Raw genomic sequence first — 19,930 nt, 5'->3', positions numbered from 1 at the left:
AAATTGTATTATAAACGGCCCACCAGCACCGTCAAACAAGAATATTTTTTAGAGTATAATGTGTCAGGATTCCTTCTTCCTTGTTGTCTCATTCTGAAGTGGTCAAAGAAAGGCTATTTTATGTAGGGCTGTCACAATTATTACATAATCGTCTAATCGTGATTATTTGACATTATCGCAATTATTTTGTCATAATCGTCATAATCGTGAATGTTGAAAAATGTCCGAAATAGTGGAAATAGCAGATCTACAAGCTCACAACGCGTCGCATCGTGACGCGTTGTGAGCTTCGCGACGCGTTGTGAACTTGTAGATCGGCTATTTCCACTATCAAAGTTATTTTTTAAGTAGTAAGTTGTCAAATATGTCAGTAATTTCTTTGTATATTTAGGTTATGTGTCATATTTACCATGTACAACTTCAAAGCCTAAAAGCCAAACAGAAATGTAATTATCAATGACAAAAACACAATTAAATCGTTAATCGCCAATTATTTGAGTGACAATTAATCGTCATGTAAAATGTCATATCGTGACAGCCCTAATTTTATGTATATTTTTACCTTGCACGACTCGTTACATTTGGCATCAGGCAATGTGAGTTATTTGTGTTTTGTTCAGAGCACACACCTGACAAAAGACCATTGATATAAAATATTGGTCGTGATAGTTCTCTTAATCGTAAAATTTTGACACACGTATGTGACTTTGTTATGGTCCGACCGGAAGTACATTTTGTCAGGAGATAATGGTCAGAGTTCAGAATTTAAATGAACATAGAATTATTTGCAGGCTGTAATATGCTTACAGAGGTGAGGGCACTTAAAGGACCAGTTCACCTCTGGGACAATTTACAAGATCTGGTTGTCCCAGAGGTCCTTTAATTCAACTCAATAACATTTACCCCCCTCCCCTGTGACAATGTTGGCACCCGTGCCTAAGGTTGCCTGTCCCTGGTGTAGCCTGTGGTGTTCTCAGTATCGCTCGCTAACAACAGCCGTACTATTAAGACACCCTAAGGGCGAGAAGCAAGGTCGCGATCTCCATATATGGGCCAAAAAAAGGGGACAAGGATGGAATTCAACCACGCTGGTGGTTATCATGAGACTAACACAATATGTCCATATATGGGCACATTCCCAAATATGGGCTTAATATTGAAGACATCAGGGATAGGCATAAAAACAGAATTAATTTGCAAGTGTGGTTGCAGTGACCATATATGGAGCGTCACATGACGCGTTGACTGACTGACTGACTGACTGACTGACTCACCCACTGACATGAGGCGGAGGCTTTGATACTAACTGCTCCCTACGGTCGCAACCAAATGTTGTCTAGGTCGATGATGATTTTATTTAATCGTGCCTTTTCAGGAATGGACGTCAAGACCCCTTCTCCTGACATCAGCTGAACATCGCCTTGCAGGAATGGCTGGCAGAGCGGCGTCTGGCGCTAGCCCATCCTCTGTAGCCTCAAATGGAATGGGAAGTTGTAGGGAAATGGGTTATTATTATGAGGAGGTTGGCAACAAGTAGATGAGCAGGTTATTTTAGGTGGCTTGGTATTTTTAGATAAGAGGAAGAAGCTCTTTCTCCTTACAGTAAGACAACTTGTATTCTAGTTAAGTTGTGGAGTGGGAGGGGGGAGGGTGTAGTTAGTAGTGAATGAAATGGAGTGTGGGGAGAGTGTGCTGTGCGGGGCCGGAGAGCTGGAGCTGGACCCTGACATTGTGAGCGAGGAGGCCGGAAAACTCTATTCAGAGCTACAGGTAAAACCTTTCTCCTTTCATAAATGTGCATTTCCCTGGAAATACACAGTGACTGTATTTGTATTATGCATATCATCTAACACGGCTCATTCAGTACATCTCACAGCTGAAACTGTTTGGAAAATAAATATTGTTTTATATCTTTATATATAAAAAGATTGTAAACAGCGCTTTTTTAAACCACTTAATTAAACCCTATATTCTTTGTTGATCACAGTAACCTGTCATTATCGGAGTCCCCCAGGGTTAGGCTCCCTCCTCTTTTTCCCCCCTCTACACTAAATCTGTTGGCTGAAAATAGCTGAGCTTGTATATCTGCTATTATTGCAAAATGTTCATCCCAGAATAGGGGACGTTAGGGTTCATGGTTAATCTGAATACATAATGCACAATTATGAAATAAAGGCTGTAATGAATATCACTTCACAATATTAAATTACTCTAAAGCCTAGGATACAATAAAGTTAATAATTTAGGGGGTGGAATCAACACCATCACTACTAGCCAGCAGACAAATGCTGGTACATTTGACTCTGGATAGGAGATTTAGCAACTCAACCAGAACCGACAACTTTGCCATCATTGAGGGCTGCTGTGCTTGTTTATCTCATAAAACCTGTGGTATGTAGTCAGTTAAATGGTGCAAAACCTATTGTTTGTATGTGACTACTACTAATTAAATAGTGCTGTTGGATTTTGGAATCCATCAGACAGCTACTGGACCAAAACATTTGTTTCCTGCCCTTCTTGCCAAGATACATGATTATTGGGGGGCATCTGGGTGGCGTTGACTAAAACACCCGCCACCACTGCAAAGGCCTTGACTCACTTGGCAGAGGGTTGTTCCCTTGTTGCTAGGGCTGTCACAATTATTACATAATCGTCTAATCGCAATTATTTGATATAATCGCAATTATTTTGTCATAATCGTCATAATCGTGAATGTTGAAAAATGTCCGAAATAGCAGATCTACAAGCTCACAACGCGTCGCATCGCGACGCGTTGTGAGCTTGTAGATCGTCTATTTCCACTACCAATGTTATATTTTAAGTAGAAAGTTGTCAAATATGTCAGTAATTTCTTTGCATATTTAGGTTATGCATATTGCATATTTATGCAACTTTAAGGCCTAAAAGCCGAACAGAAATGTAATTATCAACGACAAAAACACAATTAAATCGTTAATCGCAATTATTTGAGTGACAATTAATCGTCATGTAAAATGTCATATCGTGACAGCCCTACTTGTTGCTGCACTATAGCCTAGCGACTTCTTGGTTTGTTTGGCGGTGAGGGGAACTGGGGACAATAGCCGAAAATAGGCCATCTCCAAGTTCCAAGCTTGGCTGATAACCTATTTTCCAAGCGTGGACTCTTCAAAGAAGTATAAAGTGGGCTTAAACGCAGCAGCAGCCCGTACCGGCAGGTCGACAGTGGGGATTGGTAGCGACAGGAACTACAGTACACACACTGGGGGAATTGGTGTGAATTGGGGAGGAAAGAATAAATAAAAAGTTGCTTAAAGAAGCTTGGCTTGCCTGTCTGCTCTTTAGCTATCGTCTAGGACCGTGGTTCTCAACCTATTCAGGCCGCGACCCCCAAAATAATCACATATTTACTGGGGACCCCCCCACCCTGACGAGCACTAAGAGTCGAGGCATTACATTTTGTACAACATTGTTATATTGTGAAAATAGCTGATCGACATGCTCACAATGCCTCGCAACGCAAGGTGTTGTGAGCATGTAGATCGGCTATTTTCACAATTTCTGCGTCTAATATTTGACAATTTGACCAATGTTTAATTTGTCATTTTACAAATATTTAAAAGTCCTTAAATTGTCACTATAGAAATGTGCAGATACCCTCTATACACTTACACTTTATGTTGGTTTGTTTACTGTTGAGTGAGAGAACAATGTTGCACATTCAGTTAATCATCTGGGGACCCCCCCCAAAATAATTTGGGCCCACAGGGTGAGAACCACTGATCTAGGAGGAACTGACTGACTAGCTGGATAACACCGTCCCTTTGCTTCCCCCCTCCCCTCTCCCCAGACGGTGGTTGAGACCCATGGGGCCGATGTGGTGGAGTCTCTGGTGCCCATCCTGGTGTGGGTGCTGGAGGGCCTGGCCAGCTGCAGAGCCCAGCTCAGGGAGACGGAGCAGGAGGCAGAGAGGGAGAAAGCGGAGCGAGAGGCACTGCTGGAGCGCTACCAGGCCGAGAAGATACTGCGGAGGGAGAACCAAGAGGTGAGAAGAGAAGCTGCTGTGTGTGTTCAATTCATATTACTTTATATTTGTAAGGACCAAATGTCCCCACAAATATAGTATAGTAGACTAGAAAGATGGATGGAAATAAAGTCAGTACTATTCTATATTCTGGTTGCCCCTTACTAAATATGAGAAATAGACGTTGTAAAGACCATTTTCCTGGTCCTCACAAGACAAAATAGTTGTTTTATGATTGAAGAAAGATTTTTAGAGGATAGGTTTCTTAAAGGTTTTAGAGATTAGGTTTATTATAGGTTTAGAGATTAGAACTAGAATTAAACATGATTCATACTTAATTCCGCAGCACTGGTGTCGTGCAAGTCAATTAAATTGAATACATTTTCCAGCAATCGACTAATCATTCACTACTAGCATATCTTTACCTTTTGCTTTAGCTGTAACTTCTTTAGGGTGGCAGCGATTGACAATTCAGAGTTTTCGACTTATCGGAGTGTGTTTCTTGCATTAGTCTGATTAACCCAATTAGCCCAATTTCACTTTGTCCTGCAATGTTGTCGTGCAAATAAATCGGAAAATAGTCCATTACAAGCTCACAACGTGTCGCATCGGCGCTCCACGTTGTGACTTTCTAGGTCTGCTATTTCCGTTTCTTTTTTAATATACCCATTGTATAAATTAGTTTGATTAACCTGTTTTGTGCAGAGGTATCTAGAGCTAGATGACCAAATGAAACCTGTTCTACTGTAGAGGTATCTAGAGCTAGACGACCAAATGAAACCTGTTTTGTGCAGAGGTATCTAGAGCTAGATGACCAAATGAAACCTGTTCTGTGCAGAGGTATCTAGAGCTAGATGACCAAATGAAACCTGTTCTACTGTAGAGGTATCTAGAGCTAGACGACCAAATGAAACCTGTTTTGTGCAGAGGTATCTAGAGCTAGATGACCAAATGAAACCTGTTCTGTGCAGAGGTATCTAGAGCTAGATGACCAAATGAATCATGTTCTGTGCAGAGGTATCTAGAGCTAGATGACCAAATGAAACCTGTTCTGTGCAGAGGTATCTAGAGCTAGATGACCAAATGAAACCTGTTCTGTGCAGAGGTATCTAGAGCTAGATGACCAAATGAAACGTGTTTTGTGCAGAGGTATCTAGAGCTAGATGACCAAATGAAACGTGTTTTGTGCAGAGGTATCTAGAGCTAGATGACCAAATGAAACGTGTTTTGTGCAGAGGTATCTAGAGCTAGATGACCAAATGAAACCTGTTCTGTGCAGAGGTATCTAGAGCTAGATGACCACATGAAACCTGTTTTGTGCAGAGGTATCTAGAGCTAGATGACCACATGAAACCTGTTCTGTGCAGAGGTATCTAGAGCTAGATGACCACATGAAACCTGTTTTGTGCAGAGGTATCTAGAGCTAGATGACCACATGAAACCTGTTCTGTGCAGAGGTATCTAGAGCTAGATGACCAAATGGAGCAGGAAAGGAGGGCCATGAGGGGACGAGACAAGGAAAGAGAGCGGCGAGAGAGAGAACTGGAGAAGAAAGCCAGAGAGCAGGCTGACCAGTGTGAGTAGTTATTGTAGGTTGAACTAACAATGCATTGCATCGATTTATCTATAGGAAAATGGTTCTCACACATTTTCATTTCAAGGACACCCATAACTCTGAAAGTGTACCTGTAAGGTCTTGGTTCCATTTGTACAAAAGGTATCCCCTTTAGGAACCCTGGAGGCCCCTGGTCCCCACTTTGAGAACCACTCATCCAGGAAATTAGGGCTGCAACTAAAGATTATTTTCATAATCGATTAACCGGTTGATTATTTAAACGATGAATCAATTAATCGGATTATGGCACTTATTTAGCTATTACCTTAGACATTAGGTTGCTACTAAAAGACGAAAAATAAATACCCTTTTCTGACTGCATACTGATTAAAGAATGGCTACACATTTGCCAGGCTAAAGGGTAACGGTACTCTTTTCAAATAGGTCATTTAATAATAAATATTCAAGTAATATTCTTTGTTCTTGACCCTATATTCCTGCACGGCATTAATACAAATTCCAGCGATTAGTTGCTGATTCGATTACGATTACTAGATTAAATTACGACGAATTGAATAATCGATTCGATTACGATTCATTGAATTATCATTGCAGCCCTACAGAAAATGCTGTTTTTACTGTGACACTGCACGGCACAACTTCCACAGTTGATACTACGATCGCTGGGGGAATAATCAGATTATACCAATATAATAATTCAATTGAAGCATTCACATGATGCACCGCATTAGTCCAATTACGACTGTAACCCAGGTGTACATTATCTTACTCAGGATATGCAATTGCTTGTCGATACTTCTTACATTCTGTGAAATGTGTACTTGCATTTCATATAATATAAGCCTAAACACTCCTTGTGTTTAGGCATGTCAAAATTATTACATATTCACCCGATCACAATTATTTGAGATGATCACAGTTGAAATATTTTTGGCATAATTGTCATAATCATTTCCGTGTTGAGAAATGTTCACATATCTTCAAACATTCTCCAAAATTGTGTAAATAGCAGATCTACAAGCTCAAAACGTGTCACGATGTGTTGTATTTTAGCTTGCAGATCTGCCATTTCCACTATTCATACAGTATAAAGTATAAGTATAAAGTTACCGTATTAAAAGATTTTAGTTTATGAAGCCCAAAGAACAGAAGTTACAGCTAAGTTACAGCTCAATGACATTGTACTTATGACTGTAATGGTACAGCTCAATGACATTGAACAGCATAAGTCGCGTGCCGGTTTCCTCCTAAACCTCCAGGGCAGTTTTTTGTTTTCATGTGTTTATTGTTGATAGTGGTAATGGTGTAAATGTCTACATGTACTTGTCTTGTTCCTTGTTTTTTGTCAGAGTTGCAACACATTATGTACTGAAACCAAATACCACCAACCTGGTTATGTGGCAATAAAAGTAACTTGAACTTGAACTATTGTTGAAAATGAGCCTCTTGGCACAAGCACATAAAGCGATAACTGTTCATTCATGCTCACTGTGACTTTGTTCCTGTCAATATAAATAAAGTGGTCATGTCTTATGGCGCAAGGTGACCAATTCACCTTTTACTTGCCGAGCCGCATATCTGGCACCATTTAAACCCTCTGTTGGTAAAAGGTGTCATAGCTATGTGTCGCCATCGTGAGTAGTTGTTCATCAACGCACATACCACATAGCACAAAAAACTAAAAAACACAACATCCGTAATTCATGTAAGCCAGTGGTTATCAAATTGGGGTCCTTGGGGGAGCCACAAAATATGTTCAGATGGGGGTCTGAATCCAAATACATAAATATAGGGGCTTGTACTTCTTTGGTCACCCAAATACTGTGTGTTTACTTGAACTAGCCCTTACCCGTTCAAAGATATGAGCTCTGAAATGATGTGCAGTGTGTGGGTTATGGGATGTGCACTGTGCACACAGTATATGAGGGATGGAACGTAACTTTAACTGGTGCTTACATGATAATATGTAGGAGCATCAATGTAAGAAATACCCGTTTCGTTTAATTGCTACAGAGATACTGTGTATCGATCTGCATGATTTTTGGACAATATAACAGGGCCAGGACCCCCCCCCCCCCCCCCCCCCCCCCCCCCCCTGCGCGCGCGCACACACACACACACACACACACACACACACACACACACACACACACACACACACACACACACACACACACAGAGCTGGTTAAACATGTTGCCTCATGCTAGATGCAGAATAGATATGCCTCATGCTAGATGCAGAATAGATAGTAGATTACACCATAAAAATGCTAATATACAACATACGATTTGTGAAAGTGACAAACGGGCTTCACAGTTATGTCAGGTGTGTTCATATGCTAATGGTGATGCGATTTCAGATCAATTGCTCCAGCCATTGAGGAGAAACGCTGTTTCAGACAGACAGACAGACAGACAGACAGACACTCACTCACTCAGACATTCGGAAAATTATATGTTTGATGATCAGGCTGTGCTGTGTTTGATGCAGTGGTGGCTTTGGAGGAGCAGAGGGCCATTCTGGGCAGAGAACTGAACACACTGAAGCACACGCACAACAAGGTCAGAGTGCACTGTTTTAAGACCTTTAGATATGAACGCAATTCTGTGTCGCTTTAGATTTGAACCACTTTAACCATTATCTTATGCTTTAACTATTAAAAATCACACCCGTGTGAAGTGGAGCTGTGTGTGTGTGTGTGTGTGTGTGTGTGTGTGTGTTGTGTGTGTGTAGATCATGTGTACCGATTTTTGTGACATTTGAAGAAAATATGTAAGAAAAGGAGCAAAAAGTGTGTTTTGGAGAAAATTCAAGATGGCGGAAAATCTATCCTGGCGCAAATGGGCGTGGCCTATATGGGGAGATGCGTCTTGGCCCAAGGAATCCAGGAAAAAAGAATTTTAATTTTCCGATCCACGGTTCAAGAGTTACGGGGCAAAAACGTAAAGTGGGCCGTTATAGCGCCACCATGAGGCCGAGTGATGTAATTATTTTTCGATTCATTCTTAAAATCATTATGAATCTCCTCTCCGAGGTTTGAAACTGTAGCTCCTATGGTTTACGAGAGAAAAATACTTGAAAGTGATTTCTTGCATTGTCCCATTATAAGTCAATGGGGACAATTAAGCGTCGTTTTTTGCCGATTACGTCGGCATGGTAAGGCGGATCGGAACGAAAGGTAATAGAACACCATTCCCGGCCGAGCCGCACATTTTGATGTATATATTGCGCGAGTGGCGTAAATGGTGCGGCACTAGTTACGCGCCGAAGTCAGGCTACATACAGACACACAGACAGACACACAGACACACAGACCCACACAGCCACGTATAGGGGAGCCTGTGTTTCACACAGCTCCAAAAATAGCAGATATACAAGCTCACAGCACGGCACTGAGTGCCGCGCTGCAAGCTTGTAGGTCTGCTATTTAAAAAAAATCAAACCTCGGTTCGAAGTGGAGCGGTGAATCTGAGCAGCTATACCATGTGTGTGTGTTGTGTGTGTGTGTGTGTGTGTGTGTGTGTCTGTGTCTGTGTCTAGTCTGCACAATAGTGCCATAGAAGCTGTGTGTGTGTGTGCCTGCACAACAGCGCCCCTCCTTTAACTTGTGTGTTGTGTGTGGCCACTCAAGGTATTGCCAGGCTACAGACATAGCCAGCCACCCACCCACATAGCCAGCCAGCCACCCACCCACAGACATACCTGTATATTGGGAGCGCTTTCACCGCTCCAAAAATGCTGAACATTTGTGCAAGACTTTGAATATGTTGGACCCGATTCTATAAATGTCTTCTAAATCCTTCTTCTAAATCGGTGGTTCTCAAACCTTTTCATGTCAAGGACCCTCAGAATTGTATTTGGCCACGGCCCACGGACCCCCATCTCAAATATGTTGTTCCAGGGACCACCCAGAAGCAAATATCTGAGTTACAAATGTTCGCTTTTAAAAAGATATATTCAAAGACTTGCAAAAAAGTTTTGATTTTTCAAAAATAGCAGATCTACAAGCTCACAGCCGCGCTGTGAGCTGCCTTGTATATCTGCTATTTTTCAATAGTTAAAGCATTAAACCAGACTCCCTAAGCGGTAGATAAGCGACCGTCAGGTCGAATACACACACTTTAGAAGGCAATGTTAGCCAATCAGGAGGGAATATGGGAGTCATGAGTCATGTTGATGACATGACTTTAGAGCAGGGGTGTCAAACTGCCATTTCGCGGGCATTTTGCGGCCCGCGAAGAGGTCCAATGCGGCCCGCGACGGACCCCGGCGGCCATCTTGAAAAATTTTTTTTTTTTTTTTTTTCAAATTTTTTTTTGGACCTCCAAAAATGTAGTAGGCATAATACAAGTGTAACTATACAAGCTGAAACTCTGGAGTCTCAGGTGATCATAGCTGAAACCTCAGAACAATAGCCACACATATATAGCAACCATAACTACAGATAGCCACCCATTAGCTAACAGAAACTGCTTATGTAAATGCTGGAATGTTGGAATTTTAAAAAGATAATCTCTTTCACTTCAAATTGCATAAATTAGCTATTGTTCATAAGTACTGTAGTTATAGAACTGACTGCCAACAGACTAAAAAACAATGCTGGTATAATAGCCATTCACACTGAGTGTAATAGTTTGGAAAATCGTTTGAAAATGTTCACTGTGTGTGTGTGTGTGTGTGTGTGTGTGTGTGTGTGTGTGTGTGTGTGTGTGTGTGGGTGTGTGTGTGTGCGTGTGTGTGTGTGTGTATATGCATATGTTTATATATACACAGATATGTTTATTTTATATATATATATATATATATATATATATATGCACACTTAATGGCACTTAGCTGGATGTGTGTGCTCGTGCGCTGGCTGCGGCCCAGCTCAAGTCACCTTTTGACCAATGTGGCCCTCAACCCAAAATGAGTTTGACACCCCTGCTTTAGAGATACTATGTACCAAATACTTCTAGGCCTAAATGGGTTAATGTACTGACTGGTGTCCTGTTTTATGACTCACTGTTATCTCTTCCCCTCATAGTTATTTCACACCCTTTTGTTTTCCTCCTATCATTTTGCCTTGTAGTTGACGCTCTCGTATCGGGAACTGCTGGAAAAGAGAAAGGAATCAGGAAGAGAGTCTCCTTTAAGGTTGCACACTTTATTCTACTGTAATTCATATAGCACACATACTTGTATACTATTACTCTATCGTTTTGTGTTGTTGTTGCTGTGCTCAATATGTTGTCTTTGCAGACAGAAGCCTTTGTTTAGTTCTCTCTTATCTTGTGTTCATTTAATGGCTGAGCATTCTGTTCTTTTGAGGCTACTGTGCAGCCAGGATCAAGATCGTAACAATAAGCCATATATGTTATTACTGTAGAGTCGGGTAGAAACCTTGTACAGCAGTGTTTCTCAAATGGGGGGTATGTGTACCCCTAGGTTTACGCAGAGGTACTACAGGGGGTACTTGGGAGAAAATGGAAACATTAATTTTACTGTTATGTTTAATGATAAAACATTGGTTTTAAAGCTCTGTAAAACTTTAAACCAAATTAAGTAAGACTTTTGACTGTTACTGAATAGAAAACAATAGGCTACTCCCCTATTTTCAACATATTGACATCAAAACTGGACTTTTGATGTCAGTATTTTCTAATCAAAATGTTAATGTCAATTAAAGGGGATACTTGGATTCAGCAATCAGGAAAAGGGGTTACTGAAGCCCAGAAAGTTTGAGAACCACTGTTGTACAGTATGTCCAAAACCATTACTTTTCAATGGTTAAATATAGAACCCACAGTTGATAAATAAATCTACTGATGCAAACTTGACGTGTTGACACCTGAGTTCTCTGGGTGTTTCGGGTCTCACAACAGACAACCTCCCCCAGGCGACCCGACCAAGGCTGATCAGACCCCGACCTGTGTCCAAGTGTCATGCTACTATTACATGACACTATCATGTATAAAACAAGGTTTCTATCCGACAGCGACAATGTGGAATTAGGACATGCTGGTGAAACCAAATGTTTGGGAAGAAAAGATAATGGAAGTCCGTCTATGAACGATATAACTTATGTGCGGAGAGACACTTTCCCAAGGTGTATACTGTAGATGTGTTCTCCAAATACTTACAAACATTAAACCAGACCAAGAGTGATGATTTTTATATTCATCTTTATTGATTAATCTTTCCAGAGCTTGTGACAAATAAATAGAGGGTGGCGTGCTGTGGAATATCTGACACTGACCATGATACTACAGGACAGATGTAATCCCCAACTAACCCTAACCTTTTTATGAAATAAATACAAAACTCAACTCAACTATCCACACCTCTCAGTTGCCTCTTATAAAAGCAACAATGACATGACAGAAGCATTGAGTTATTGTGTTTTTAGCCAGGATGTTTTTTGAAATCACACTGTGTATCACTGTACATTTTGTCTTTAGGAATCATTCACGTCGCAAGAGTTCCGTTATTTCGACATCAGAACCCAGCCTTAATGATAAAGTAAGCCATCTCACATTTTCACACATTGTTGTATAGTAACTGTAAGATGAACTTGGGTTTCATCTGATGTTTTCAATTAACTCATGCTTTCAGACGACTACTCCTGCACATTCAGAAGACTCTGGAGTCAAGGAGACGGAGGTGATTGACATCCCAGTGAAGCCAACCATGTCCCCGTCCTTTATCAATGACATCATAAGCTCCACCCCTGAGCTGGCACAGTTCCATGATCTGGTGGATGCCAGGTATGTTATCTGTAAACATTCAGAATGATCTGTTGATGTCAGTGGGTAATCTCTCAAGAACACATTCTGTTGATGTCAGTGGGTCATCAGATTCCGTGCTGGAACAAAACAGAGGGTGCTTTTTTCCCTTTTCTTTTCTTTTTGATGATGGGTTTGGTCAGTGGGAGGTCAGTTCAAGTTTGTTGTTGTTGTTGATGTTTCAAATTCTAGCTCTTTGCATTCCAAGTTTTCATTGGCATAATATGCTCAGACATCACATATCCTGCATTTTGTCAAATTTAAAGGCTTGTGTAAGTGATCTTTTTTTGGTGTGACCATTTGTTAAAAGGTGGTAAATCCTATAGAGTGCTTGTTCAGTAACAAGTAGCTCTTTAGTAAACAGAATATTTAATTTGCTTATTTGCACATTAAAAACTACAAATTTGTTACAGCAGCATGATATTGGGTTGTGCAGGTGAGAAAACCCTGTATAATGTTAATCTCACCTCATTTAACAACAAAAATACAATAGAATGTTGAAGGCTCTGGGTGTTGAGGGGCTGTCTTGGTTGAGACGTCTTTTCAACGTGTGGAAGTCTGGGACAGTACCGAAGGAGTGGCAGACTGGGGTGGTGGTGCCACTCTTTAAGAAGCGAGTGTGCTTTTCCTCCCGGATCTGGCCAGAGGAGGGGGAGGAGCTTGTGCAAGGACGCGCTGTGATTGGCCAGTAGCGTAGTAGTAGTAGTAGTCCAGCCGATTCATGAGGAGCAATTGGATCTGTGCCTTTTGATGCTTTTGTGTGATGTATGATCATGTACAAAAAGAAAACATGAAAAGTAAAAATGTGAGATGTGAGGTAAGAGGTTTCTGCCCGACAGCACGCATACTGTATATTGTTTACCCTCCTTTAGAACAAGCACGCCGTCCAACACCAAAGAAGTGTCGCAGGAGGACGAGAGCTGCATGGAGGAGGAGATGAGGGAGGTCGTGGCCAAGGAGGAGGACCAGGAGGGAGGAGAGGAGACGCACAAACGCAAGGAGGAAGTCGACGAGAAGGAAGAGGAGCAGAGAGGAAAGGAGACGGACAAACACAAGGAGAAAGAACAACAACAGCAGCAGCAGGAGGAGGAGGACGACGAGAGCATGGAGTGGGAGCTGAGGAACACTGACTCTCTGTTCTCTGAGCTGTCCGAGCTCAGCCGGGACTACGTGGAGAGTGTGGACCAGGGAGCCAGTGTCAGAGGTAAGGGACTATGTGGAGAACGTGTGTCAGAGGTAAACGGACGTGCTTTACCCCACTTTCTCACTCGCGTGGGACTGTGTAGTAGGGATGGGATGATATGAAAATGTCATATCACGATTATTGTGACAAAATAAACCACAATTTAGTGTTTACTCTTCAGTGCGGACTTGAATGAGTCCAATGTTGGTGCCTGTCGAATCTCCATGGGGAGAGAGTCCCAGAGGGTTGGGGCTGCCACAATGAAAGCTCTAGTTCTTATTGGTGTGAGGGGATGGAGAGGAGCCCCAAGTCAGAAGACCTCAGGTTCCACTCTTGGGTGTAATCCTGTAAGGTGGTCTGACAGGTACTGTGGGGCTAGGGCATGTTGAGGAGGAGCAGTTTGTGATGCAGAACTTTTACCGGAAACCAGTTCGAGTGTTTGAGGATGGGGGTGATGATGTGCTGCCAGGGCTTGGTACGGCAAATGGCACTGTTTGATCATTCTATAAAGCTCATGGAAATAAAAATACCTTTGTGATCTCAGAAACTTGGCTGTCCAACAAATGAGCCATTCACAAAAATATTTAAAAAGAAAATGGGTGTAAAGGGGTGATAAGTAACCGGTCCAAATAGACCAGAAAAGCTCTCCATGCATTTTCGAGTTTGGTTAATGTTTAAGACATTTTACTCAATGCAGGATCTCCTTAATCCATCTGCCCTAACCCTGGATAGTATGAGACGTTTAGCAAAGCGGTGAAGGCCTTATCTTTTGTGTAGCATTGGGTGTATTTGGCTAAGCTGGAATTCCAAATATTATGGTAAGAGGGTTAAAACCTTCTGATAGTATTCAATTATTTTGGGGGCTACTTGCTGTGTTGGCCCACTCTTTATTCCTTTTTTTACACAGTATGTAAGATTATGATGTTTAGGTACAGTATTATCATTCTAAAACCTATTTTAGGCTGTTCTACGTACAGCCGACCAGGAAAGATAATCACAGATTGAGTCTGAACTTGGCTTTAGTTGCTCTGCCAATAAATGTTACAGTTTCTGCCCTCAAACTAAAGGTCATTGTGACAATGAAACTTGCCAATTGGATGGGGTAAGGAAATGCATGTCTAGCATTGGACTGAAAAGTGTACAACTTTTGGAGCTGTAGTATAATCTTTAGTGCCCAGATCACTGAACATTAAAATCCATCATTCACAAGTTGTGAGTACAAAGTTCAGACTCTGTATTCCTGTCACGCTGTCAAGTGTCAACTATAAAGTAACTATAACTGTCCCATAAACTCTACTTCCTATTCTACCCCAGAGGTTCTGTCTAGGGCCTGGCAAGGCTTTCCCAAGGGCAAACAAATGGATTAAAGTCCTCAGTCGTCACACACTGAAAATACCAGATATACAAGTTCACACCACGTCACAAGCTTATAGATCGTCTATTTTCAGTTATTAGTTATTTTTTAAGATGAGAGTATTTGAAGTGTTTAAACTAGCAATATAATCCATGTTCAGGAGCATAGCATATCTATACTATAATTTTGCGAATGTCTGTCTGAGTGAGTGAGTGAGTGAGTGTCTGTCTGTCTGTATGAAACAGCGTTTCTCCTCGGTGGCTGGAGCAATTGGTGGCTGGGGGGGGGGGGGGGAGTGTGTGTGTGTGGGCAGGCGGGCGGGGGGGGGGGGGGGGGGGGGTTAGCCATTAAACGAAACGGGTATTTCTTACATTGATGCTCCTACATATTATCATGCAAGCACCAGTTAAAGTTACTTTCCATCCCTCATATACTGTATGCACAGTGCACATCCCATAACCCACACACTGCACATCATTTTGGAGCTCATATCTTTGAACGGGTAAGGGCTAGTTTCATAAAAGCAAAGGTCAAAGCCTCAATCTGTGATTATCTTTCCTGGTCGGCTGTACGTAGAACAGCCTAAAATAGGTTTTAGAATGATAATACTGTACCTAAACATCATAATCTTACATACTGTGTAAAAAACATTAGGAAACGATGCACTAGTCACAAATCACAGATTAGGATTCAGTCAGAGATTTTATACAATGGAGGTGGCGTTGAAAAGACTTGTTTCTCTTCTTTCCACCGGAAAAATAACATTATATCCCCGATCATCCGTTCTTTACTTGGGGTCTGTAGAAAAAAGCTTGTTTTTACCAAAAAACACATATGGGAAGATTATTACGATATAAATAGACTTTTCTAAATCCATTTCCATGGAGAAAGATGCAGAGGGGGATTTACAGGTGACGTCATTTTGCGTTGCATTGGAGTGTTAACTTCCCTTTTCTAGTGAACATTGCACTAATCATAAATCACAGATTGGGACAAAGTGATTCAGTCGTTAGATTTGATTTGAAGTAGTATATGGTATATATTTGCAGCCAGTCATTTTCTGACCATAATAATCAAATGAAATAACCTGAAAAGTGCTTACATTTGCTGTTTTCAATTTCAATCTTATGGTCTCTCTCTCTGTCTCTTTCTCTTTGATTCTTCAGGCAGTGCGGACCAGTTTGAGGAGATTCTTTCTCAGTATGAGGAACTAAAACATACCCAGTGAGTTTCATGTGAAAACTGTTGTTGAGCTTGCTTGCTCTGACTAGCCTGCTGTAACTATCTGAGCATGCACACTGTGCTTTAACCCTTCAGTAGACACCCAACGAAGATTTGTTAGTTACTTATGTAGTTCAAGATTGTATTGTCCACCCTAGGTGGGGTTGGTGATAGGGCCTTTCTGTGTGGAGTTTGCATGTTCTCCCCGTGTCTCCTAGGGTAGATACCCACGCAAAAACATGCAGTAATCCTGGTCTCTATAATGCCTCCCCCTTGCCAGCCGGGGCGCCTGATGGAGGGGAAAGGAACTGGTTGGAATAACGTGTTCCTTCCACGCGCTACGTCCAAACCAGGGAAATCCCCCCTGTCGGGTGAAAAGAAGCAACTTGGACTCCTCATGCATAGAAGGAGGCATGAGGTCAGTCCGTTGTCTCCCCAGGCGCGGCAGAGGGAGAGCAGAGTCCAGGATTAAATAGGCAATTGGCACTGGGTGAAAATGGGTTACAAAATTGTGGGATAAAAATTAGAAGAAAAAAAAAAGATTGTATTGTCGCAAATGGAAAATGTGGTTTCACAGCAAGGCATAATATAATGCTCACAATGGACAAACAAAATGAATAGTTCATCTCAAGGACAATTTAAAGTGCTGAACATGATGTAAATTGTAAAGAATCGGTACATTCTGTAATTTGGAGGATTAATATTATTATTATCCCATTACCTTACTTACATCAGGGGTCTTCAACGTTTTCAGGCCAAGGACCCCTTAGTTGAGAGATAGATGAAGCAGGGACCCCCACAACCTTTTCAGAGATTCCATATAGTTTCATTGTGTGACAGCACGATCATCAGTGTATTTTGGATTCGCCTCAATGTGTGTTTTCAGATATTTAACCACTTGAAACCTCAATACTTAATAAACTTGACCTTTCACTCTGTACTTAGTCTGCTCTTTTTCCCCTCTACACCAAACCTCTTTGCCGAAAATAGCCGATCTACAAGCTCACAACGCCTCGCAGCGCGAGGCGTTGTGAGCTTGTAGATCTGCTATTCTTGGCAAAAGTTATCCGAATATGGACGCTAGGGTTCAAGTGGTTAATATAAAAAAGGTGAGAAAAAAAAGGTTTCTACCACACAAAGATTTGGAGGACCCCTGTAGTAACTCTGAGAACCCCCTTTTTAAGACCCTTGTCTTACATGCAATGATCCCCTCCTCCATCTCTCTCTGTCTGTCTGTCTGTCTGACTCATTTTCCTTGTCCATCTCTGTCTCTGTCTCTCAGTGAGTTAGTGGACGCAGCCCGCAAAGCGTTGATATCCCGGGTTGAAGAGTTGACCAGCGAGCGCTCGGCTCTCAGCATGGAGGTGAGCTCTCTCCAGGAGAGCGTCTCCAGACTGGAGGGCAAGGCCAGGGAGCTGGAGGAGGAGGCCAAGAGGTGACGAGGATTTCTACTTCTATACTGTCTGCTTATTACATCTTGCGTGTGTTCTTTTCAGGGGCATAGTTCCGCCGATTTTAAAATCATTCCAATACGGAACTAAAACTTCCTATGGTTGGCCGCTAGTTGTGCTGTTTCCCCCCCCGGCCGATCGCAAAAAGAATTGTTCTCCATTGGACCCCATTCATTATCCCCTTTCGTTTTCTAACCTTAACATTTTCATAAATAATTGGGGCGGCATAGCTCAGGGGTAGAGAAACCGTTATTAGAGCACAAAGGGTTCCCGAAGGGTTCCCAGTTCGAATCCGGGCTCCCCCTGAGTTAATGTCGAAGGGTCCTTGGGCAAGACTCTGAACCCCACATTGCTCCCGGTGAGCTGGTTGGTGCCTTGCATGGTTTCCTCCGCCACCGGTGTATGAATGTGTGCGTGAATGGGTGAATGTAATGCACAATCTCTGTAAAGCGCTTTGGATAAAAGCGCTATATAAATGCACCATTTACCATTTACTTTATGGTTCCTATCGCTAGTTTAAAATGGCCTTTCAATCACCATGATATGCGTTTTGTGAAAATACGGTCCCATTCATGTTAAAATTGATGATAAAGTTGCGGGGGGCGTGGCCAACTAAGCTGATACCAGCCGGCTGTGTTCTTCTTCATGTGCTGTATTTCCGGAGGCTCCGACCACATTCTCCCATGTATCCCTGCGGTTGCACGTGACCGTTGGCAGCCAATAGCCTCCTCTGGTGCTTTTACAATCTATCTATGATGGCGACACCCATGCCAAGGGCCCAAAATGCGTTATTTGCACTGCAAAGAAAACCAATGGCTTCACTTTGTCCATTTATTTTACAGTCTATGGTTCTTTTTCAATGACGCTTTCATGCAACGGTGTGTAATTTCCTTTTACAGACTTCGGAAAGAACTGGAAGCGTGTCAGTCCGAAGACCCAGACGTAAGAAACCATTGAAGTATTATCGGCCATGATGTTATGACTGTATTTACACTATGATTGTCAAATTGCAGTATGACAAGTTTATGATGGGTTTGCATCACTAATTACTGTACATCACTGGGTATTTCCTTCCCTAAAGTGAAAGTGTTTGCTGAAATCAAGTTTAACTTCCCTTTTAGCAGTCAAAAGTATTGTCTTGTTAAACGGCTCTTTCAGAGATGCTGGAGTTGCAACATACTAATTTGATTCTACTGGGTAACACTCTAGAAATAATAATAATATCTCCAGTTGCGATAAAGAATGGAACAAACAAGGGTATGCGAGCAGGCACCAAATTCGGGGCCCTGTACAAGGATTCACTGCGGGGCCCCGCACAATTAGCCAGTAGCTATGCCCCTCCTAAGCCTTTGTCCAATGCTAGCTTAGAATAACTTCCTGCTTGCCAAGGTTTGGCAACAGCCTTGGCAAGCTGCCGGTTGCTAAGCTAGCATTGGACAAAAGCTTTTAGGGGAGGGGCATAGCTACTGGCTAATTATTTTGTGCTTTAACTATTGAAAAATAGCTGATCTACAAGCTTGTAGATGTGCTATTTTTTCAATAGCTAAAGTATAAAATAATCCCAGGCCCCACTTTTCCCCCTTTGTGACGCCCCTGTGTGCGGGTAGCAGACCACATAATCACAACTTCCCCCAATACCATGTTGAAAGAACAGTGTTCCGTGTCCTTCCTCTTCTCTGCCCCCTGTTTCCACTTACCATCTGCCATCGTGTGTCTCCTTCCATATGCTTGATGTCTCCGTGATGCACAGGGACTTTACCCCTGTTCCGCCCGAGGACCCCCAAAAGCTATATTAACCACATAATCCCTATATAAAAAAAGCCCTATATAAAACAATTTTATATATTCATTATACTATCTCTATTTTCACCTCCTACCTTCAACAACGGGTCCAGATCCTAGACCTACAGAGTTAATACAAACACTCAAAAGAGCCACCCAAAGAATGTTATACATCATTATGACAGCTCCGCTCACCTATGACAGTATACAAATAGAACCAAATGGACCCTAACGGGTCCATTTGGTTACATTTGTACACTGTCAGAGTTAACGGTCTATAATGTTTCCCACTCAGACCTCTCTGCCCACATCCATGCGTCGGTTCTCTCGTTCTGAGATGGCTCGTGTGGTGATGGAGAAGAACCAGTACAAGGAGCGCTTGTTTGAGCTGCAGGAGGCGGTCAGACGGAGCCAGACCCTCAGGTATGTGTATGTGAAAGGAAAAAACACTCACTCGTCTGCTTAGGATACTTGACTGGGACTGAAAGGAAGTGTTATTAACACATCGGACGCCCACGTGGTTTTGACGTCTTAATTTGCTGGTGCCCATGGCAACGCGTCATTTTACCTACCGGCGAGAGTACTGGCGAGA

At 42.1% G+C, this 19,930-nt stretch overlaps 1 protein-coding gene across 1 annotated transcript in view; it reads left to right on the top strand.

Annotated features, from left to right (window-relative positions):
* Positions 1-1,641: 1,641 nt before the first annotated feature.
* Positions 1,642-19,930, top strand: part of LOC308294689 (C-Jun-amino-terminal kinase-interacting protein 3) — a 33,987-nt gene continuing 15,698 nt past the window's right edge. Inside the window, exons 1-12 of the mRNA XM_080737477.1 lie at positions 1,642-1,770; positions 3,830-4,024; positions 5,459-5,579; positions 8,071-8,141; positions 10,655-10,719; positions 12,024-12,084; positions 12,178-12,329; positions 13,220-13,551; positions 16,051-16,108; positions 17,388-17,540; positions 18,456-18,498; positions 19,634-19,761. Of these exons, the coding sequence (XP_080593603.1) occupies positions 1,672-1,770; positions 3,830-4,024; positions 5,459-5,579; positions 8,071-8,141; positions 10,655-10,719; positions 12,024-12,084; positions 12,178-12,329; positions 13,220-13,551; positions 16,051-16,108; positions 17,388-17,540; positions 18,456-18,498; positions 19,634-19,761 (1,478 nt within the window). The 5' untranslated portion in view covers positions 1,642-1,671. The remainder of the gene's footprint in view (positions 1,771-3,829; positions 4,025-5,458; positions 5,580-8,070; positions 8,142-10,654; positions 10,720-12,023; positions 12,085-12,177; positions 12,330-13,219; positions 13,552-16,050; positions 16,109-17,387; positions 17,541-18,455; positions 18,499-19,633; positions 19,762-19,930) is intronic.

The sequence above is a fragment of the Nannobrachium achirus genome (genome assembly GCF_963921795.1).
Source record: "Nannobrachium achirus genome assembly, chromosome: 2".
NCBI lineage: Eukaryota > Metazoa > Chordata > Actinopteri > Myctophiformes > Myctophidae > Nannobrachium > Nannobrachium achirus.
The sequence above is the reverse complement of the archived record's forward strand: the minus strand, read 5'-3'. Positions and strand labels throughout refer to the sequence as shown.